The following is a 24,639-nucleotide window of genomic DNA, read 5'->3' as shown; positions in this document are numbered from 1 at the left end:
AGCCTTCATTAAAATGTTAGGCGCAATTAGTGTCTCTAGCATAAATCTGACTGTGTAGAAAAACTAATTAGATGTTTAGGTGATCATTCTTGCATTTATTTTGTTTGCTGCAATATTGTGATTACACAGTAATTTACATATTTTCCTAAGAAAACACACCAAATTATTCATTACAATTGATATGGAAATACTTGAGGTAAAACTACAAATTCCAAAGAAGCATGTGGTAGTAAGATAATTAGAGTTCTTTTGGTGTAAGAACACTTCTTTTACTTTGACTTTTTGACAGTTAATAATATGTTTGGTGCTAGATCATACAAGTTGTTTAATTGCATAATGGAGATTCCCAGGACCTTTTCCTCCTATTTTCTTTACGTATCCTTGTACGTAATGCAACACATTGGTTTTTGTAATCGTATTCAAGGTTTACTAAAGCACCTACTGTGTTCACAAAGCACCTACTAGGTGCTTAGCACCAGGCAAAAGTTTGCTGTCCAAAACAGGACAACCCAGTGAATCTATTCATTTCACCTGACCACAACTAACACTGACTCAGGACCCTCCACATTTTCTGTGAATGTGGTCAGATTGGGTATTGATATATTCAACCTGTTATTGACCATTTACCTACAGAAAATATGAAAGCCTTGTCCCTAATAGATTTTCTCTAAGAAATGTATATTTATTGCCCTTTTTATAGGCAAGTTATGTTATATAATCATAGTCTTAGGTTAATAAATAGGTGAATACAGTTGAGAAGAATACAATTTTATTTGTGCCATCAATATAATTTTTATTAAAGGTCTTTCTGTTTGCTTTCTGCTTTTGCTTTTGTAGTGTTAGCTTTAAAGTTTCAAGTGAGCAAATCTTAGCTCTTGGTTACTCTTCTTGTGATGATAAATATAATTCAAGAGTCAGGAGTAAAATTACCACGTCTGCATTGTGGTTCTGCAGAACACGAATTCTTGTAAGATTTTCAGCATTGACACAATGCAGCAAAAAATAAATTTAAAAAAAAAAAAAAGAGTAAGTTGAGAAAATGCTCAACTTTTCCTGTTGTCATTCTAAAGAAGAAAGTAAGCCTGCTTTTAATAATGTTTATTATAGAGATTTGTTTTTTCCAGGTCATAGAATTATAAAGTCTATTTCAATGTTGAATAAAGATTAAAATTTTTTAAAATTTGATAAAAATGTATCTCAGTTGTAGTATATAGTATTTTTAAAGAAAACAATGTGCAAAAAGATTTTCATGTCAAAACATTCTCTCCTAAAATTAAATTAAAATTGAACATAAAGGTCCTTTTCACCAGCAGAATTCACCAGTCACATTAACAAATATTTCTGTGGATTTGCTATTGACAAGTCTAGCAGTTTAATCTATGAATTGTCCTGTACCGATGAGTAGAATGGAGAGGGAAAGACTGTCAGCCTTTTCGTGGTTTTCCTCTCCTCCATGTTTTATAATCTGAACAAGGCCCAGATACTTTGTTTAAAGAGCTTGTTAAGTACTCTGTCCCCCTGAAATTAAAAGAAATTAGTAACTCAAACCCTTTTAAATTTGGAAGATTTTCCCCCTCTGAAATAACAAATTAATGAGGCTGTGCTATAAAGAACTTGCTGCAAGACAGGTGATAATTATTTCAGACTTATAAATTTCCTGGCCAGTGTTTCAACTCAGATGGAGAGGAAGTACAAATGAGTTGCCCGTATCTATAAGCACTATCTGTGGGTTAAGTGTTTAGCAGGTTACAAGATGGTGGATAAATTGCCTTCCTTGGCTTTTGCATTATTTGATAAATCTCTGTTTCAACAAGAAGGAATGTTAACCTAACTACCTGCCTAAAATAACACTTATGGAACACTGCTCTAATTTTTGTCATCTTTTGCAAATGTCAGATGAGTGGATATTTCCTGAAAATGATGACCACATCCCCCATTTGGCCTCCAGCACGCAGTCCCTACTTCTGGATGAAAACTCCTGCAACACCTCACGCCTGTGGCTAGAAGCCAGCAAGAAAAATGAACGTGACCAACAGACAGAGGAAACCCAGATTGTTCCAAAGGATATTTTCACTTTTTCATCAAGACCACGATCAGCACCTCATGGAAAGACTCAGAATATGTCCCCAGAGGGGTGCCCATTTATTTTGGATCTGGAAGAGGATACCAGTGTAATAAGGAGAGACACCCAATTGGAGGATGATTTTTACGGTGGTGATAGCACTGAAGAGGTACATTGCTTGATGAGTGAAATAGTTCTAAAGCACAGTTCTATTGTCTCCAACTAAGCCCTAAAACTAGTTGAAATGAAAGAGGGGAAGTCAACTGCTATTTATAAAAATGCAGCAGATTGCAGTGTTAGTCAACAGTTGCGTCAGATTGTTATGGTAACTCTAAATTGCCGCCTTTTTTATTAACAGTCAGCCATTTTCATTTTTAATTATGGAAACCAGTTTTTGGTTTGATTTTCTTTTTTCATTTTAACCTTTGCCTCACAGAGTGAGAAATAATATGCAGTTTAGTTATATGATAGCATGTCCAGTAAAATATTGAGAACACATTGTTCTAGATCTCTGGGGAAATTGTGTTGCAGTTGCTAAGCATTCTGAATTGACACTTTTCTGGCTTCCTAACTCCCCTGCCATCTTTTCGCCTTAGACCTATTAGGACTCATTATTTTCCATATGGTTCCAGAATTTCAAGAGTTGTGCCAATTAAAGTTTAAGTAATGAATCATGGATTAGTGCTGGGGCTTGCCTTACAGGAGGTTTTCTGTTTGCAATTATTTAGAATACACCTATATCTCATAAATCAGTAAATTCATAAAAAGTTTTTTAATAACTAATTAAATATCAAACTAGTGTAGTTCTGAAACATTTGTTTAAAACTTAATATAACTCTTTTTCCCCATATGAAATGAATTTATTTATGAAATTTCTTTAGCATTGTTCTTTAATAATAGGCATTTATATTTTCTAGAAAAAATAATTATCTTAAAAGCAGATTATAGTCAAGTTTTGGTTTAGTGAAATTATGCAAATCATTTATATGTAGAAATTATAGAAATAATCAGAAAAACTTTTTTTGTATACTTAGAAAACTTTTTTTTAACAACTATATCTGATTAAGAATACCCCTTTCAACAGTGGGATATACATTAAGTCCACAGCTCCTACCTTCAGAGCCAGTTGAGAATATGGAGAGATTGTTCAGGCAGTAATTATGTTTTTTTGCAACTTTTAATGAGTTTCTGTAGCAAAGTGCATGAGGAAATCCTTTTTTATAACCTCCTTACATCTGAGTGTGATGAAACTATAGTCATACCAAACATAAACCTACTACAAACCCCTTTATGCATAAATGCATAAACAGTACATTTTAAATGTGCTGTGAACAACTTTATCCCTTTCACCCTACATAAAATTAAGCTATAGAACTGTAAAATGAATATGTCTTCAGCATCTAGTATTGCCCCCATCCCAGCTGTCAATTCTTATACAGTATTAATTGGCTAATCTGATAAATCATACCATTTTGTTAATGGGGTAGGCCCATCCCCTTCCCATGTGCACAGCTTACCTAACTCAAAAGAATTACTGTGATGGGGGCAATGTCATGGCAGGTAGGAAATAATAGTTCTCTGGAAAACTTTGAGGGAAGTATTATGTAGAAACAGCCCTTTAAATAACACCCCATGAGGAACTTACCTCTCCACCAATATGAAGGAAAAGCCTTGAGAAGAAGCAATAGAGCTTTTTGGGAAAATGAAGAATACTAGTTCTGAATATTTTAATTTGCTATCACTTTATGTGCTTTCTTTTGCTACTAGCTACTCTACTTCTGACATCCTTCAACATTTATTGTGCAGACATGTACTTGTTACCAACTACATGAAATTGAAAATTAATTTATCATGCATTTTCAAAGCTCTGATTGGCATAGCTCTCTGGTCACCCCTGTCCCAAGACCATCAGAATATGGCTTGAGTCTGTAGTGGGACGATATCATTGCTAACACCTGCCCTGGCCCACCTTTAGTCAGAGCCTACTAAGAGTGGCAGCCAGAGAGAGGGGCAGAAGCCTTGCCATGTTATGCAAGCTTTGAGGTTTGCTGTTAGAGGCAATAACAAGATACAAACTAAAATACAGATGACTAACAAAAGTGCTAGGCTATATTTAAACAAGTTCTAGAATTTGTAATGATCCCTTTTTTATCAAATTGGTTTTTTGGGAGCTTTTTGTAAATTCTTTTCCTGTAGGATTATTTCTCCCATTTATTATATAAGTCAAAGGGAAATTAGATTACATACTTTATTTATTTTTTAAGAATAAGTTTTAATTTAATTTGTCAAAATTACAAAACACTTTCTTTGTTTTGCTCTCAAAATACAGTGAATCTGTCTTCATGTTCTGGATGCTTAGTTTTTTGTTTTTGGGGGGTTTTTTTGTTAATTTTTTTTTTTTTTGGAGTATAATTGCTTTACAATGTTGTGTTAGTTTCTGCTATACAATGAAGTGTGTCAGCTATATGTATACATATATCCCCTCACTCTTGGACCTCCCTCCCACCCCCCCATCCCACCCATCTACAGATTACATATCTTAAATGTTTACTTACATATAGTCTTTGAAGAAAAATCAGTTGATTTAGGCATTCTTACTATTGTTGCATTATTTTATTTATTTTTAAACTTGCCTTTCATTTCTTTTCTTTTCTTTTAATTAATTTATTTATTTTGGCTGCACCAGGTCTTAGTTGCGGCACTCAGGATCTTCGTTGCGGTGTGCGGGATCTTTTTTTTAGTTGCACCATGCGAACTCTTAGTTGCAGCATGCATGTGGGATCTAGTTCCCTGACCAGGGATCGAACCCAGGCCCCCTGCATTGGGAGCTTGGAGTCTTACCCACTGGACCACATGGGAAGTCCCTAGTTGCATTATCGTAGAATGTTACATTGTTAGAGTAACACTATTATATCTAAGGAAAACAATGTCATGCTATAAATAATGGTGGACAGATGAGTAATATTTGCATTACTTATTATGCTTGAAGTGTATAACTTGTAGTTAAAAGACTTTATTTGGTGTTAGACCATTTGAATATTTTTAAAGGGAAGTTAGATGTATTCAGAAGCAAAAAACTAGGCACAATCATGGTATTATGATAGAGAAAAAATACACATATGACAGTAAAGACTAATTAAAATAAGCTTTCAATGATTGTAGTTTAAGTCCCTAATAATCAGTTCACATTTGAGATCTTCATCAGTGTGAGAGCCTTAAAAGTATGATTTTTTTTTGCATATTCTCATCTTAGTCTTGGCTTTATTTACTATATATTTTATTCCCTAGGCAGACATATATACTAATTTTCCTGATACTCAATTAATTTTGAATTTGTACTTCTTATCTGCAAAGCACACTATGGAAATATATCTGGTGGTGAGTTATAAAATAAGACTACCACGTAAAATGAATTATCTAGGAAAGCTGTTAAAACAGAGTACCCTTCATACAATTGCAGCTTCTGAAAGAAAAAAAAAAAAGCATGTTACTATTAACATCTCTGTTTTATATTTTATGCCATTATTCCCAACGTGGCTTTGGGTATATATAGCTGGTTGGTGATTTGAAATACTTAGCTTTATATTAGTATTTTATTACTTCTTTAATTCAATTTTTTATCTAGAAATATAGTCATTTTCTTCCTTTTGTTTTGTAGGTTTTGGCCCTACAGCAAAATAAAGATTTTTCTGTGGAAGCATAATGCCATCTAATTACCATGTCAGTGTGGTTGGTTGTAATTTGGATGTAGAAATATTGATAGAAATTATTGTGAGCTCTATGAATCAATATACTGAATTTGGACCTAACAATAGTAGGACACTTAATAATAGCTAGTGCCATTAGGACTTAATAATAATTGGACACTTAATAATAGTTGGTGCCATTAGGCAAAGCATTATATACGCCTACAGGGGAATTAGTTACTACTTGTGACACCATTTTATAGATGAACAGAGTAAGGGTCAGAACAGTGACATAGCTTGTTCAAGGTCATATGGCCGAGCAAGATGAACCTGGAATTGAGCTTGGGCACATTTCCTTAACTCCTTTTTTTTTTTTTTGAATTTTCTTTTATTTATTTTTTTATACAGCAGGTTCTTATTAGTTATCCATTTTATACATATTAGTGTATACATGTCAATACCAATCTCCCAATTCATCCCACCACCACCCCCACCCCCACCACTTTCCCCCCTTGGTGTCCATACGTTTGTTCTCCGCATCTGTGTCTCTATTTCTGCCCTGCAAACTGGTTCATCTGTACCTTTTTTCTAGGTTCCACGTATATGCATTAATATATGATATTTGTTTTTCTCTTTCTGACTTACTTCACTCTGTGTGACAGTCTCTAGATCCACCCACGTCTCTACAAATGACGCCATTTTGTTTCTTTTTTATGGCTGAGTAATATTCCATTGTATATATGTACCACATCTTCTTTATCTATTCATCTGTCAGTGGGCATTTAGGTTGCTTCCATGTCCTGGCTATTGTAAATAGTGCTGCAGTGAATATTGGGGTGCATGTGTCTTTTTGAATTATGGATTTCTCAGGGTATATGCCCAGTAGTGGGATTGCTGGGTCATATGGTAATTCTATTTTTAGTCTTTTAAGGAACCTCCATACTGTTCTCCATAGTGGCTGTATCAATTTACATTCCCACCACCAGTTCAAGAGGGTTCCCTTTTCTCCACACCCTCTCCAGCATTTGTTGTTTGTAGATTTTCTGATGATGCCCATTCTAACTGGTGTGCGGTGATACCTCACTGTAGTTTTGATTTGCATTTCTCTAATAATTAGTGATGTTGAGCAGCTTTTCATGTGCTTCTTGGGTATCGATCGGTATGTCTTCTTAGGAGAAATGTCTATTTAGGTCTTCTGACCATTTTTTGATTGGGTTGTTTGTTTTTTTTAATATTGAGCTGCATGAGCTGTTTGTATATTTTGGAGATTAATCCTTTGTCTGATGATTCATTTGCAAATACTTTCTCCCATTCTGAGGGTTGTCTTTTCATCTTGTTTATGGTTTCCTTTTCTGTGCAAAAGCTTTTAAGTTTCATTAGGTCCCATTTGTTTATTTTTGTTTTTATTTCCATTACTCTAGGAGGTGGGTCAAAAAAGATCTTGCTGTCATTTATGTCAAAGAGTGTTATTCCTATGTTTTCCTCTAAGAGTTTGATAGTGTCCAGTCTTACATTTAGGTCTCAAATCCATTTTGAGTTTACTTTTGTGTATTGTGTTAGGGAGTGTTCTAATTTCATTCTTTTACATGTAGCTGTCCAGTTTTCCCAGCACCACTTATTGAAGACACTGTCTTTTCTCCATTGTATATCCTTGCCTCCATTGTCATGAATTAGTTGACCATAGGTGCGTGGGTTTATCTCTGGGCTTTCTATCCTGTTCCATTGATCTATATTTCTGTTTTTGTGCCAGTACCATATTGTCTTGATTATTGTGGCTTTGCAGTATAGTCTGAAGTCCAGGAGCCTGATTCCTCTAGCTCCATTTTTTTCCCTCAAGACTGCTTTGGCTATTCGGGGTCTTTTGTGTCTCCATACAAATTTTAAGATTTTTTGTTCTAGTTCTGTAAAATATGCCATTGGTAATTTGATAGGGATTGCATTTCATTTCAGTTATTGTTCATCTCTGTTTGTTCTTTAATTCTTCTAGGTGTTTGTTCTTTAATTCTTCTAGGTCTTTGTTAAACATTTCTTGCATCTTCTCAATCTTTGCCTCCATTCTTTGTCCAAGGTCCTGGACCATCTTCACTATCATTATTCTGAATTCTTTTTCTGGAAGGTTGCCTATCTCCACTTCATTTAGGTGTTTTTCTGGGGTTTTATCTTGTTCCTTCATCTGGTACATAGCCCTCTGCCTTTTCATCTTGTCTGTCTTTCTGTGAATGTGGTTTTTGTTCCACAGGCTGCAGGATTGTAGTTCTTGCTTCTGCTGTCTGCCCTCTGATGGATTCTAGAAATATAGTCATTTTCTCCAAACTCTATCTATGTATCAGATACTAAAGTAGATAGTTGCAAAGCTAGGTAATTTTTCTTACGTAACAGTCCAAACTAGAACATTTGAGCCAAAAAATTATCCATATTTGAACATGAATTATGTGGACTGACTACTTATAGTGTTCAAATTAGCTAGGAGCTTCTAGATCTTCTCTTCATCTAACTCTGTTAAGGCCTATAAAACAAATTTACAAACAGCAGATTAAAAGGACCGTTTTAGTCCTTCCTCTCAGCTTTCCTGGTATTGTTGCTTTCAGGGTTTTTTTTTTTAGCACTCAGTAGTTAAACTATTTCTTTACATTGTTTTTTTCCACTCACCCCTACATGCTTGACTAGCAATTCTGAATAACATTCTCACACACATTTATATACACACAATAGAAATGATATTTACTCTACATGAGGCCAGTTATATTTCTGTGTAGCCTTTTAAAAACTTCAAATGTCAATTTGTTTGAAAAAAATGGACGAATTCTATTTTGAATGTATTGCTTGCATTTTTATTCCTGTATATCATGAGTTACAACATAACATACTCTCTAAACCTAGCAGGCATATTTAATATTTATTTTTATGTGAGTATTTATTTTAGGCTGTTCACATCTACATATCTTTATTGTTATCTTTTGAAGCTTTCTTCTTCCCTGAAAAAGTTGGTTCCTGTAACTTGGCCCTTCATTGTTATAGGCAGGGAGAGAAGGTTATAAAACTCTTGTCTCCTTAGAATAATGTCATACAACTTTGGCTTAAAGATCAATATCTGCAGATAAATATATATTTGGTTATAGATAGGAGTTTTCACAAGAAACCTTTGTTTTATTAGTTAAAGAGCATGAAGTCTAACTTATAAGAAAAATGTTTTTGTCTTGAACAATGAAAGGAGTCCCATCATTTTCCCCAAATATTCACATGATGATGTTTACCCATCCAATACAGTCCCTGTAACTTCTGCTATGATTTGTCTGTGAGGCATCATTGGCTACAGGTAAAGATGTTTACAAAAGTAATTTGCCCAAGTCCTTGTAATATCAAGCATGCTGCGAATTAGTTACTTGTTAGAAACAGTCACAGCTTCCTTTCATTTTATTTGGTACTATTTTAATAGTTTCCTACTAAATTCAAGAGGTAGAAGTCAGAAATACTCCTTGGGGATGGTTGTTAGTGAAAACGTTTAAGATACATTTGAATGGTCAATGTTGCTATCATCAAAGAAGAAATGATTTTTTTCATTCTGTTATGACTAATATCTTTAGCTATATTTGTGCAAATAATTGTGCTCTTTAGTTGACAACCAAAGTATATACCTGTATCATCTCTATTGTCCACTAGTGCTGTTGTTCAGCTAAAAGGTTCTGTCAGTTCACACATTTAATCACTAAGACGTTGGACAAACGTAAAACTCCTGCTGACTCTATCTCAATTACAAATTCAAAACTGCCATCAAAAGTGTGTGTGGAATATTGCAGATGTGTTTTGTTCAGAACTTTTAAGAATGTTATGTAGATTTTTTTCTGGGTGGACTGAATTAAAAATCAGTTGAAATATAAATAAACATGATCATCCACTTTTTACAAAGGCTAAAGCAGAGTTCTATCCTGACTCACTCAACATTAAAGTTGTAATACAAAGAGCCTGGGTCCCACCTGCTCCAAGTAGGTGGCCCTCCTGAGTCATTAAAATTATCTTTTTAAAATTACAACTCAGCAAGAGCTATTCGTTTTGTACATCCAAAAATTATTGTCCAAGTGCTCATCTGCATGTCCTTTTAAGAAACGTAGTTCAACAGAGGAAGTGCTGGGTCCTTGGGGAAATCATTCTCGTCTTCGGCGTACATACGCTGTGCTACAGTTAGTCAGACAAACTCTATTGATGTTCCTGGCACTGGGCATGATTGAATATTTAACAAACAAATGATTCTGAGCCCAGAAGACAAACAGTTCAAGAGATTCGGACTTTTAAAAAATATATATTAAGTTAAATCAAAAACATTTTGTATTTGTTCTTCTGAGAAACAGATGAACAGATGATTGGAATATGAAAACACCATAACAAATTCTTTACTACTCTGACCAATTATATTCAATTGCTCTGCAGGTTTTCAGTAGCTAAATGATAAACCAAAGGGGGAAAAGTGGTTATTTTTCAATCAGATTATAGTAAACTTCTTATGCATGTAACAAATGTATATGTTATTTAGTATAAAATTAATACAAAGACATGTCGAGCCCACATGTGTTATGTATGTGAAAGCAATAAACGTCATCTATACCTATGTAATCTATTTTAGTAAGTCAGAAGCATTACTAAAGAAAGGAGGAAGGTTTTGCCAGTGCACCACTACTAGTAAATACTATACTATTTTTTATTCTCCATTTATTTCCTCTCTAAAATAGAAGCTGACACAAGTCAAATCAACCTGCTAGTCTCGTGTATTGTCTTGCCTTTCCCATTTATCCTAATTCCCCTTTCAAAATCTGGGATAGACCAGAATTAGTGGTTCTGGGGCAGCCAAAATAGGCAAGCCTTTTGTGCTCTGTACAGATTCTCCAGTTATTTGTCTTTTTCATATATTTAAAATAGCATAGAAACATATTACTGTGGAAATGCAATACTATGAAGAGAATGAATACCTATTAGGGGACACAGCTCAATCTGACCATTTCTTGACCCATCTCCAAACCAGGGTATATCTTAGGAAAATGTGAGGTGAGTGTCCCTGTACATACTCATGAATAGTTCTGTGTATATAATCACTGCTCATGCCAAGCAAAAAGAAATACACCTGAGTAAACTTACAGAAGGAATAAAAGTTCTCTGATCCACTTACAGGTGGAAAAAATACACTTCTTATCAAATGTATTGATTTTTAAAGTTTCTTTTAAATGATCTAGCAAACATCAGGCTGTCCATGCATTCTTCTAAATCCTCATAATAGTATATCTGAAACTTTCTTTTTTTTTTTTTTTTTTTTTTTGCAGTACGGGGCCTCTCACTGTTGTGTCCTCACCCGTTGCGGAGCACAGGCTCCGGACGCGCAGGCTCAGCGGCCATGGCTCACGGGCCCAGCCGCTCCGCGGCATGTGGTATCTTCCCGGACCGGGGCACGAACCCGTGTCCCCTGCATCGGCAGGCAGACTCTCAACCACTGCGCCACCAGGGAAGCCCCATCTGAAACTTTTAAATGAAATTTACTGCCTTCTACCTTATGAAATTATTACTTTTGTAGGTATCTATCTTTCTGCTATTAGACTTTATGCCTCTCAAGGGCAGTGTCCTTTTTCTTCTTGCCTGTATATCTTATATAGTCCCTAGAAAATGCCTTACACATAGTAGGAGCTTAATAACTATTTATTGAACTAATGTTTATTGCAAAAGCTCCTAATTTCTACTTATGTCATATACAAAATGGAATCCCAGAGTGATCCAGAGGTTCTGGTCCAAAGAGTTATAATTATACCTTTTCCCCTTAGCCAGCTTGTTTTTAGGGGCAATCTGTTTTAAATCCACCATACATGTGCTTATTTTTTACTGTGAAAATGTGATGGAAACGAATAAGTAGAGGGTATTCTGGTCACAGAAATCCCATTGTCAATTGTATATAACAATTATAGGAAATTAAACTGGAATTTTTTTTTTTTAAGTTGGAGAAGATATAGCACTGTCTAGCAACCAGACTGAATTTTTAAAAATCTATCCTAGTTCCACCAGTACCTTCTTAAAACCAAGGCCTGGAAGATGTTTGTTCTGTTTTCTGTTTACCTTTCTTTAGAAAATTGGCTAAACTTTTATTCTCTTTTTGTCTCTGTGAAACAACAATTGCAAGAGTCACCACTCCATTACCTAGTAATTTAGAGCACTAGGCATTTTTCAGGTCTCTTGCAGTCTTTCCAGTTTTCTGCCTGAAGGCAGAGTTCTTCAGTCATGTGAACATCCTCAGGGTTCCCAGGATGTGGTGAAGGACAAGCTCACTCAGTAAATGTACAGCAAAGAGAGTTGCACAGTGCCTGCAGCTCAGGCCTCGTGGTACTGTCACGAGGGCGGAAATATTCTTACCCCTCTTATTTTTCCACTTGGGGCATAAACTAAGGTCCCATGGATTGACACCCAGTCACCATCTTTTCTTTCCCCTATCTGGGACTCTGAATAAATTTCTCCATCATTTATGAAGAAATATATGTGTGTCAGAAGATCAAGCCAGCATAGACAAAGAAAATAAGGCCCAGAATGAATACCAAGAAGAAATGTTTGTAAAAGATCCTTAGACACTCTGCAATTCTTTCTTTACTACAGATAGGCAAGCTATTTCTTAGGAGAGGTTCTTACACCCAAGTGTACCTTTCTTGAGACCACAGTTGTCTGATAATCCCACCTGCTTTCCATAAGAAAGGAAAATCATAACGTGACTAGGGTTAAGGATTGCAGACTCCATGTAAAAGCTTTCCAGAGTCACTAAGTACAACATACTCTGCCTTCTACAGAACTCTCGAATCAGTCCAGCCTCCATCATCACCACCACTGAATTAATGCAAGTCACCTCAGCATTTCTAATCATTCCAATTTAATAGTCTCCTAATTGGCCTCCCTTACTACTGTCTCCACAGACACTTCAGACACACCACAAACAATACCCACACAAACTCATTCCCATACCTTCTGTTTTGTGCCATCATGACATTCTTCTCCTCCATCAAATCACTCAGTGACCCCTTGTCTTTTGGATAAAGTCCCTGGATGGCAGGGATTAACTTTTGGCCTACCATTATATTCCTAGCATCTGCAGCACATAGAACAATACGTAGCCCGTGATGAGGAAGAAAGGAAGAGAGGCAGAACAATGACAGACACACAGACAGATAGATCCCTTCTAATCAAAAGGTTTGATAAATTCCTCTCTTGTCTTGTGCCCAACCTAAAGCAGACTCTCTCACCGTTACACATACTTCACTTCTACTGAACTGGAAATTTCACCTTAGATAGTGATCTGTATCTTGAGGTGTATGATGACCAAACATTCAGGAAGAAGCTGAACAGTTCAATCAGTCATTCAAATATTTTGTTTAAAAATGCCAAATTTGGGGAATAACCAGATGTTTGGTTCTGTATGGCTATAAATGAAAGGATAGTGGAATAGCTTACTGAAACAGAAAGTAAGATAGTAGTCTCAGACATCAAATAATGTCTTTAAATGTACTCTGCTTCTGTTGATTTTTTTCTGTTCTGTTTATTATTATTTATATTTCAATTTATATATAAATATATAATTAAATATATCTGTTTAAATATAACAGATAAGACAAGTTAGAAAAATCTCATGACAAGTATAAGCAATTATCACATTAGTTTCTTCTTTAAATTTATTGTTTTATAGCAGAAAAATATCTACCAACTGAAATAACACTGTTTCTCTTTTTCCTTATTTACCATCATGGCCATTGATTTTTTTGTTTGTAATTCCTCCTTTCTCAGATTTTAAAAATTAAAATTTTTAGGGATAATTCCAGAACTGTACATTAGTAAAATGTTTCTAGCTTTTATTTTCAGCTTTCCAAATAATTATATTTGGTGAGGTTCATGTCTTGTGGAAAAATACTTTCTATAATTGAAATTTTCACGTAAGATAAATATTTCACAAAACTTGCTCTATTATCTATTGCTCTTGAACAGTAAAACTTTCGTACAAAAATATAAGGCAAAAATACTTGGATAGGCCAGCTTGTTTTAAAGGTAGCATTTCCCTACATAAATAAGGTAAATTTTGTAAGTTCCAGTTCTTTCTCCTCTCATGGAGTTAGCTTATCAGGAAGCCAAAGTATACAATTCCTAAGTTTTAGGTAACTTCTTATGGATCCTCTTCTTTTTCATACTTTCTTTGGAATGAATATATTTGAGCAACTATTTCCTAAATGTACTCTTGTTACTCGGTGGTAAAAAACATGCTTTACCAAGACCAGAGGCAAACATAGCAGGGCATCTTAGCAAATGATTTATGCCTGTTTGCATTGCTGTTTTTAGTGTTTTTTTTATTGCAGAATAAAATAGTATATATATGTATATGTATGTGTATTTTGCTTTATTCAGAGAATACATGAACTTGTTAAGAACTTGTAACGTATTCACCACAAGTTTCAGCTCAAAATGATTTCACTTTGTTCCTCTATAGGGTAACCACAGTGTCCAGGGTTCAACCGGCCCAACAGCTAGTCCTCCAAGGTTAACTCAGTTAACATTAGAGAGCGTGCTGGGGAAGACTGCGAGGTGGACAAGTAAAGGATATCTAAAAAATGCCTACACAGAAGCAGGAGCATCAGAAAACCAGAATTCCTTGGCAAAGCAGATAGATAAAAAAGACTTTGAAACGAGTTTGGTGCCTACACCATGTCTTTCTCCCCCTGGAAGAAGGAGTGGATCCTCTCCAAAAATTCCACGTCCTGTTATCAAAGCAAAGGACCTACCAGCCCATCAAGTGTCATCTTCAATATACAACATCTCCCTACAGGGAATTTCAGGGGAGAAGTTGAAATCGATTCCTGAAGTATCTGTAAGTGGTTTCATTATGGTTTACATATGTGGGCAATACGTCCTGCTGCGTTCTGTACTGTACCACTTTGCACACATTTGCACCAGTATCTATTTTTCATCATTTGGGTGATCAGTAATGTATTTTCTTTTTTTTAACATCTTTATTGGAGTATAATTGCTTTACAATGGTGTGTTAGTTTCTGCTTTGTAACAAAGTGAATCAGCTATACATATACATATATCCCCATATCTCCTCCCTCTTGTGTCTCCCTCCCACCCTCCCTATCCCACCCCTCTAGGTGGTCACAAAGCACTGAGCTGATCTCCCTGTGCTATGCGGCTGCTTCCCACTAGCTATCTATTTTGGTAGTATGTATAAGTCCATGCCACTCTCTCACTTCGTCCCAGCTTACCCTTCCCCCTCCCTGTGTCCTCAAGTCCATTCTCTACATGTGCATCTTTATTCCTGTCCTGCCCATAGTTTCTTCATAACCTTTTTTTTTTCTTTAGATTCCATACATATGTGTTACCATACGGTATTTGTTTTTCTCTTTCTGACTTCACTCTGTATGACAGACTCCAGGTCCATCCACCTCCCTACAAATAACTCAGTTTTGTATCTTTTTATGGCAGAGTAATAGTCCATTGTATATATGTGCCACATCTTCTTTATCCATTCATCTGTCGATGGACACTTAGGTTGCTTCCATGTCCGGCTATTGTAAATAGAGCTGTAGTGAACATTGTGGTACATGACTCTTTTTGAATTATGGCTTTCTCAGGGTATATGCCCAGTAGTGGGATTGCTGGGTCATATGGTAGTTCTATTTTTAGCTTTTTAAGGAACCTCCATACTGTTCTGCATAGTGGCTGTATCAATTTACATTCCCACCAACAGTACAAGAGTAACATTCAGTAATGTATTTTCTTTCCTGTTTAGATGTGTTTTAGCTCAGTAGCAGCAGATGTTAAAAGAGTATCTTGCACATCCCAACAATTACAGAATGCCTCATGTTTTTAATGAGAAAGATAATTATCATGATAGTTATTTTTTATTTCCCAGTTACTTCTCATAATTTGAGTTATCACTGCCTGCAAGTTATAAATGAAGATCTTACTTTTGAGCCAAAGGTTTGCCAGTAAAATTCATAGATTTTCAATAACAATCTACATTAGGAGCCATAAAAACATCGTTATTCTATTCACTTTCTGGTCTCTTTGCAGCCGTTTCCCAAATAATAAATTATATGAGTGAAGGTTAACAGTAAAGCAGTGTCGTTGAATAAATCCCTAGGCTAGTTTGGTGGCTATATTCATGTCCATCAGATTGATTTTTTTCCTTCCTGTGTGAGTACTTTTCTTCCTTCAGTTCCCCCATCGCTATCCTTAGAAACTAGAGAACAAATGAGGCTATGCAGAACAATGACACTTATATTACTTTTTTTTTAAGCATTAAAGCTTTTTTTAAATTTGTCATGCCCTAAGTATTCTGTGTGTGTTACAGTGTAAAATTTTGGTTCAATTATAAGCGTGTTAGAGTGGATTACCTAGTGCAGATAATAGACATATACATCATTACCATCAACTAATATTTCTTTATTTTTTATTCCTTGGGATTTTGATAGGGATTGCATTGAATCTGTAGATTGCTTTAGGTAATATGGACATTTTAATGTCCGTATGTTAATTCTTCCAATTCATGAGCACGGAATATCTTTCCATTTATTTGTGTCTTCAACTTCTTTCAACAATGTCTTATACTTTGCAGGTCTTTCACCTCCTTGTTTAAATTTATTCCTAGGTATTTTATTCTTTTTGTTGTGATTGTCAGTGGGATTGTTTTCTTAATTTTTCTTTCTTATAGCTCATTGTTAGCATACAGAAATGCAACAGACTTCTTTGTATGTTGATTTTGTACCCTGCAACTATGCCGTATTTGTTTATTATTTCTAATGTTTTTTTGGTGGAGTCTTAAGGATTCTCTCTATATAAAATCATGTCATCTGCAAATAGTGACAGTTTTACTTCTTCCTTTCTAACTGGAATGCCTTTTCTCTCTTTTTATTGCCTAATTGCTCTGGCTAGGACTTCCAATACTGTGTTGAATAAGAGTGGTGAGAGTGGGCATCCTTGGGCATCCTTGTCTTTTTCCTGATTTTAGAGGGATAGCTTTCAATTTTTCACCATTTAGTGTGATGTTAGCTGTGAGTTTGTCATATATGACTTGTATTATGTTGAAGTACGTTCTTTCTATACCTATTTTATTGAGAGATTTTTATCAGAAATTGGTGTTGAATCTGGTCAAATGCTTTTTCTGCATCTACTGAGATGATCATATGCTTTTTATCCTTTGTTTTATTAATGTGGTATATCCCATTTATTTATTTGTGAATGTTGAGCCATGTTTGCATCCCTGGAATCAGCCCCACTTTATCATGGAATATGGTCCTTTTAATGTATTGCTGTATTTGGTTGGCTAATATTTTGTTGACGATTTTTGCATCTATGTTCATCAAAGATATTGGTCTGTAATTTTCTTTTTTTGTGTTGAGTTAGTCTGGTTTTGGCATAACGGTAATGTTGGCCTCGTAAAATGAGTTTGGAATCATTCCTTCCTCTTTAATTTTTTGAAGAGTTTGAAAATGATAGATATTAAATCTTCTTTGAATATTTGACAGAGTTCACCTGTGAAGACATCTCGTCCTGAACTTTTCTTTTGGGGAGGTTTTTGATTAATGTTTCAGTCTTTTTATTAGTGATCAGTTTATTCAGATTTTCTGTTCCTCCATGATTCAGTCTTGGAAGGTTGTATGAAACTCTTATGTCTAAGAGTTTGCCCATTTCTTAGGTTGTCAAATTTGTCAGCATAATATGTCTAATTTGTTGTTCATACTATTCTCTTATAATCCTTTGTCTTTCTGTGGTATCTGTTATTTATCCTCTTTCATTTCTGATTTTTTTATCACAGCCTTCTGTCTTTTTTTCTTAGTGAGTTTAGCTAAAGGTTTATCAATTTTGTTTATCTTTTCAAAGAACCAGCTCTTAGTTTGACTGACATTTTCTGTTGTCATTTTTTTTGAATTTTTTAATTGTATTTTATTGTTTTATATAGCAGGTTCTTATTATTCATCAGTTTTATACACATCAGTGTATACATGTCAATCCCAATCCCCCAATTCATCACACCACCATCCCCACCCCCCGCCACGGCTTTCCCCTTTTGGTGTCCATACGTTTGTTCTCTACATCTGTGTCCCAAATTCTGCCCTGCAAATCGGTTCATCTGTACCATTTTTCTAGGTTCCACATACATGTGTTAATATACGATATTTGTTTTTCTCTTTCTGACTTACTTCACTCTGTATGACAGTCTCTAGATCCATCCACGTCTCAACAAATGACCCAGTTTCGTTCCTTTTTATGGCTGAGTAATATTCCATTGTATATATGTACCACAACTTCTTTATCCATTCGTCTGTCGATGGGCATTTAGGTTGCTTCCATGTCCTGGCTATTGTAAATAGTGCTGCAGTGAATATTGGGGTGCATGTGTCTTTTTGAATTATGGATTTCTCAGGGTATATGCCCAGTAGTGGGATTGCTGGGTCATATGGTAATTCTATTTTTAGTCTTTTAAGGAACCTCCATACTGTTCTCCATAGTGGCTGTATCAATTTACATTCCCACCACCAGTTCAAGAGGGTTCCCTTTTCTCCACACCCTCTCCAGCATTTGTTGTTTGTAGATTTTCTGATGATGCCCATTCTAACTGGTGTGCGGTGATACCTCACTGTAGTTTTGATTTGCATTTCTCTAATAATTAGTGATGTTGAGCAGCTTTTCGTGTGCTTCTTGGCCATCTATATGTCTTCTTTGGAGAAATGTCTGTTTAGGTCTTCTGCCCACTTTTGCATTGGGTCGTTTGTTTCTTTAATACTGAGCTGCATGAGCTATTTATATATTTTGGAGATTAATCCTTTGTGCGTTGAATCGTTTGCAAATATTTTCTCCCATTCTGAGGGTTGTCTTTTCGTCTTTTTTATGGTTTCCTTTGCTGTGCAAAAGCTTTGAAGGTTCATTAGGTCCCATTTGTTTATTTTTGTTTTTATTTCCAATACTCTAGGAGGTGGATCAAAAAAATATCTTGCTGTGATTTATCTCGAGGAGTGTTCTTCCTATGTTTTCCTCTAAGAGTTTGATAGTGTCCGGTCTTACATTTAGGTCTCAAATCCATTTTGAGTTTATTTTGGTGTATGGTGTTAGGGAGTGTTCTAATTTTATTCTTTTACATGTAGCTGTCCAGTTTTCCCAGCACCACTTATTGAAGACACTGTCTTTTCTCCATTGTATATCCTTGCCTCCTTTGTCATAGATTAGTTGACCATAGGTGCATGGGTTTTTCTCTGGGCTTTCTCTCTTGTTCCCTTGATCTAAGTTTCTGCTTTTGTGCCAGTACCATATTGTCTTGATTACTGTAGCTTTGTAGTATAGTCTGAAGTAAGGAAATCTGATTCCTCCCACTCCGTTTTTTTCCCTCAAGACTGCTTTGGCTCTTCGGGGTCTTTTGTGTCTCCATACAAATTTTAAGATTGTTTGTTCTAATTCCATAAAAAATGCCATTGGTAATTTGATAGGGGTTGCATTGAATCTGTAGATTGCTTTGGGTAGTATAGTCATTTTCATAATATTGATTCTTCCAATCCAAGAACATGGTATATCTCTCCATCTGTTGGTATCATCTTTAATATCTTTCATCAGTGTCTTATACTTTCCTGCATACAGGTCTTTTGTCTCCCTAGGTAGGTTTATTCCTAGGTATTTTATTCTTTTTGTTGCAATGGTAAATGGGAGTGTTTCCTTAATTTCTCTTTCAGATTTTTCATCATTAGTGTATGGGAATGCAAGAGATTTCTGTGCATTAATTTTGTATCCTGCTACTTTACCAAATTCATTGATTAGCTCTAGAAGTTTTCTGGTAGCATCTTTGGGATTCTCTATGCATAGTATCATGTCATCTGCAAACAGTGACAGCTTTACTTTTTCTTTTCCGCTTTGGATTCCTTTTATTTCCTTTTCTTCTCTGATTGCTGTGGCTAAAACTTCCTAAACTATGTTGAATAAGAGTGGTGATAGTGGGCAACCTCGTCTTGTTCCTGATCTTAGTGGAAATGCTTTCAGTTTTTCACCATTGAGGACGATGTTGGCTGTGGGTTTGTCATATATGGCCTTTATTATGTTGAGGAAAGTTCCCTCTATGCCTACTTTCTGCATCATAAATGGGTGTTGAATTTTGTCGAAAGCTTTCTCTGCATCTATTGAGATGATCATATGGTTTTTCTCCTTCAGTTTGTTAATATGGTGTATCACGTTGATTGATTTGCATATATTGAAGAATCCTTGCATTCCTGGAATAAACCCCACTTGATCATGTTGTATGATCCATTTAATGTGCTGTTGGATTCTGTATGCTAGTATTTTTTTTTCTTTATGGTACGCGGGCCTCTCACTGTTGCAGCCTCTCCCGCTGCAGAGCACAGGCTCTGGACGCGCAGGCTCAGCGGCCATGGCTCACGGGCCCAGCCGCTCCGCAGCATGTGGGATCTTCCAGGACCGGAGCACGAACCCAGGTCCCCTGCATCAGCAGGCGGACTCTCAACCACTGCACCACCAGGGAAGCCCTGTTTGCTAGTATTTTGTTGAGGATTTTTGCATCTATGTTCATCAGTGATAATGGCCTGTAATTTTCTTTCTTTGTGACATCCTTGTCTGGTTTTGTATCAGGGTGATGGTGGCCTCATTGAATGAGTTTGGGAGTGTTCCTCCCTCTGCTATATTTTGGAAGAGTTTGAGAAGGATAGGTGTTAGCTCTTCTCTAAATGTTTGATAGAATTCGCCTGTGAAGCCATCTGGTCCTGGGCTTTTGTTTGTTGGAAGATTTTTAATCACAGTTTCAATTTCAGTGCTTCTGATTGGTCTGTTCATATTTTCTATTTCTTCCTGATTCAGTCTTGGCAGGTTGTGCATTTCTAAGAATTTGTCCATTTCTTCCAGGTTGTCCACTTTATTGGCATAGAGCTGCTTGTAGTAATCTCTCATGATCTTTTGTATTTCTGCAGTGTCAGTTGTTACTTCTCTTTTTTCATTTCGAATTCTATTGATTTGAGTCTTCTCCCTTTTTTTCTTGATGAGTCTGGCTAATGGTTTATCAATTTTGTTTATCTTCTCAAAGAACCAGCTTTTAGTTTTATTGATCTTTGCTATCGTTTCCTTCATTTCTTTTTCATTTATTTCTCATCTGATTTTTATGATTTCTTTCCTTTTGCTAACTTTGGGGTTCTTTTGTTCTTCTTTCTCTAATTGCTTTAGGTGCAAGGTTAGGTTGTTTATTCGAGATGTTTCCTGTTTCTTCAGGTAGGATTGTATTGCTATAAACTTCCCTCTTAGAACTGCTTTTGCTGCATCCCATAGATTTTGGGTCGCCGTGTCTCCATTGTCATTTGTTTCTAGGTATTTTTTTATTTCCTCTTTGATTTCTTCAGTGATCACTTCGTTATTAAGTAGTGTGTTGTTTAGCCTCCATGTGTTTGTAATTTTTACAGATCTTTTCCTGTTATTGATATCTAGTCTCATAGCGTTGTGGTCAGAAAAGATACTTGATACAATTTCAAGTTTCTTAAATTTACCAAGGCTTGATTTTTGACCCAAGATATGATCTATCCTGGAGAATGTTCCATGAGCACTTGAGAAAAATGTGTATTCTGTTGTTTTTGGATGGAATGTCCTATAAATATCAATTAAGTCCGTTTAATGTATCATTTAAAGCTTATGCTTCCTTATTTATTTTCATTTTGGATGATCTGTCCATTGGTGAAAGTGGGGTGTTAAAGTCCCCTACTATGAATGTGTTACTGTCAATTTCCCCTTTTATGGCTGTTAGTATTTGCCTTATGTATTGAGGTGCTCCTATGTTGGGTGCATGAATATTTACAATTGTTATATCTTCTTCTTGGATCGATCCCTTGATCATTATGTAGTGTCCTTCTTTGTCTCTTCTAATAGTCTTTATTTTAAAATCTATTTTGTCTGATATGAGAATTGCTACTCCGGCTTTCTTTTGGTTTTCATTTGCATGAAATATCTTTTTCCATCCCCTTACTTTCAGTCTGTATGTGTCTCTAGGTCTGAAGTGGGTCTCTTGTAGACAGCAAATATATGGGTCTTGTTTTTGTATCCATTCAGCCAATCTGTGTCTTTTGGTGGGAGCATTTAGTCCATTTACATTTAAGGTAATTATCGATATGTACGTTCCTATTCCCATTTTCTTAATTGTTTTGGGTTCGTTATTGTAGGTCTTTTCCTTCTCTTGTGTTTCTTGCCTAGAGAAGTTCCTTTAGCAGTTGTTGTAGAGCTGGTTTGCTGGTGCTGAACTCTCTCAGCTTTTGCTTGTCTGTAAAGGTTTTAATATCTCCATCAAATCTGAATGAGGTCCTTGCTGGGTAGAGTAATCTTGGTTGCAGGTTTTTCTCCTTCATCGCTTTAAATATGTCCTGCCACTCCCTTCTGGCTTGCAGAGTTTCTGCTGAAAGATCAGCTGTTAACCTTATGGGGATTCCCTTGTTTTTTATTTGTTGTTTTTCCCTTGCTGCTTTTAATATGTTTTCTTTGTATTTAATTTTTGACAGTTTGATTAATATGTGTCTTGGCGTATTTCTCCTTGGATTTATCCTGTATGGGACTCTCTGTGCTTCCTGAACTTGATTAACTATTTCGTTTCCCATATTAGGGAAGTTTTCAACTATAATCTCTTCAAATATTTTCTCAGTCCCTTTCTTTTTCTCTTCTTCTTCTGGAACCCCTATAATTCGAATGTTGGTGTGTTTATTGTTGTCCCAGAGGTCTCTGAGACTGTCCTCAGTTCTTTGCATTCTTTTTTCTTTATTCTGCTCTGCAGTAGTTATTTCCACTATTTTATCTTCCAGGTCACTTATCCGTTCTTCTGCCTCAGTTATTCTGCTATTGATCCCATCTAGAGTATTTTTAATTTCATTTATTGTGTTGTTCATCGTTGTTTGTTTCATCTTTAGTTCTTCTAGGTCCTTGTTAAATGTTTCTTGCATTTTGTCTATTCTATTTCCAAGATTTTGGATCATCTTTACTATCATTACTCTGAATTCTTTTTCAGGTAGACTGAATATTTCCTCTTCATTTGTTAGGTCTGGTGAGTTTTTATCTTGCTCCTTCATCTGCTGTGTGTTTTTCTGTCTTCTCATTTTGCTTATCTTACTGTGTTTGGGGTCTCCTTTTTGAAGACTGCAGGTTCGTAGTTCCCGTTGTTTTTGGTGTCTGTCCCCAGTGGCTAAGGTTGGTTCAGTGGGTTGTGTAGGCTTCCTGGTGGAGGGGACTAGTGCCTGTGTTCTGGTGGATGAGGCTGGATCTTGTCTTTCTGGTGGGCAGGTCCACGTCTGGTGGTGTGTTTTGGGGTGTCTATGGACTTATTATGATTTTAGGCAGCCTTTCTGCTAATGGGTAGGGTTGTGTTCCTCTCTTGCTAGTTGTTTGGCATAGGATGTCCAGCACTGTAGCTTGCTGGTCATTGAGTGAAGCTGGGTACTGGTTTTGAGATGGAGATCTCTGGGAGATTTTCGCTGTTTGATATTATGTGGAGCTGGGAGGTCTCTTGTGGACCAGTGTCCTGAAGTTGGCTCTTCCACCTCAGAGGCGCAGCACTGACTCCTGGCTGCAGGACCAAGAGCCTTTCAGCCACACGGCTCAGAATAAAAGGGAGAAAAAGTAGAAAGAATTAGAAGAAAGAAAGAAAGAGAGGAGGGAGGGAGGAAGGAAGGAGGGAAGGAAGGAAAAAAGAAGATAAAGTAAAATAAAATTAAGTAAGATAAAATATAATAAAGTTATTAAAATAAAAAAAAATTATTATTAAGAGAAAAAAAACAGACGGATAGAACCCTAGGACAAATGGTGGAAGCAAAGCTATACAGACAAAATCTCACACAGAAGCATACACACTCATAAAAAGAGGAGAAGGGGGAAAAATCATAAATGTTGCTCTCAAAGTCCACCCCCTCAATTTGAGATGATTCTTTGTCTAAAGAAGGGAAGGAAGGAAAGAAAGAAAGAAGATAAAGTAAAATAAAATAAAGTTATTAAAATAAAAAGTAATTATTAAGAAAAAAAATTTTTTTAAATGGATGAAAAAGACAAATACCGTATGCTAACACATATATATGGAATTTAAGAAAAAAAAAATGTCATGAAGAACCTAGGGGTAAGACAGGAATAAAGACACAGACCTACTGGAGAATGGACTTGAGGATATGGGGAGGGGGAAGGGTGAGCTGTGACAGGGCGAGAGAGAGGCATGGACATGTATACACTAACAAACGTAAGGTAGATAGCTAGTGGGAAGCAGCCGCATGGCACAGGGATATCGGCTCGGTGCTTTGTGACCTCCTGGAGGGGTGGGATAGGGAGGGTGGGAGGGAGGGAGATGCAAGCAGGAAGAGATATGGGAACATATGTATATGTATAACTGATTCACTTTGTTATAAAGCAGAAACTAACACACCATTGTAAAGCAATTATACCCCAATAAAGATGTTTAAAAAAAAAAGGACGGATAGAACCCTTGGACAAATGGTGAAAGCAAACCTATACAGACAAAATCTCACACAGAAGCATGCACATACACCCTCACAAAAAGAGGAAAAGGGGAAAAAATAATAAATCTTGCTCTCAAAGCCCACCTCCTTAATTTGGGATGATGCGTTGTCTATTCAGGTATTCCGCAGATGCAGGGTACATCCAGTTGATTGTGGAGCTTTAATCCGCTGCTTCTGAGGCTGCTGGGAGAGATTTCCCTTTCTCTTCTTTCTCTTCTTTGTTCTTTCTCTTTGTTCGCACAGCTCCAGGGGCTCAGCTTTGGATTTGGCCCCGCGGAGGGCGTCTGTTCTTCACTCAGACAGGACGGGGTTAAAGGAGCCGCTGATTCGGGGGCTCTGGCTCACTCAGGCTGGGGAGAGGGAGGGG

The 24,639-nt window shown here is 36.3% G+C and overlaps 1 protein-coding gene across 4 annotated transcripts in view; it reads left to right on the top strand.

Moving 5' to 3' along the window:
• Positions 1–24,639, top strand: part of CUNH3orf67 (chromosome unknown C3orf67 homolog) — a 260,137-nt gene that overhangs the window by 161,961 nt on the left and 73,537 nt on the right. For all 4 annotated transcript variants that reach the window (XM_029244383.1, XM_029244384.1, XM_029244382.1 and 1 more), the window contains 2 exons: positions 1,897–2,231; positions 14,240–14,617. In XM_029244383.1, the coding sequence (XP_029100216.1) occupies positions 1,897–2,231; positions 14,240–14,617 (713 nt within the window). The remainder of the gene's footprint in view (positions 1–1,896; positions 2,232–14,239; positions 14,618–24,639) is intronic.

The sequence above is a fragment of the Monodon monoceros genome, unplaced genomic scaffold, assembly GCF_005190385.1.
Source record: "Monodon monoceros isolate NGI ecotype Baffin Bay Population unplaced genomic scaffold, NGI_Narwhal_1 Super_Scaffold_3, whole genome shotgun sequence".
Lineage (NCBI taxonomy): Eukaryota > Metazoa > Chordata > Mammalia > Artiodactyla > Monodontidae > Monodon > Monodon monoceros.
The sequence above is the reverse complement of the archived record's forward strand: the minus strand, read 5'-3'. Positions and strand labels throughout refer to the sequence as shown.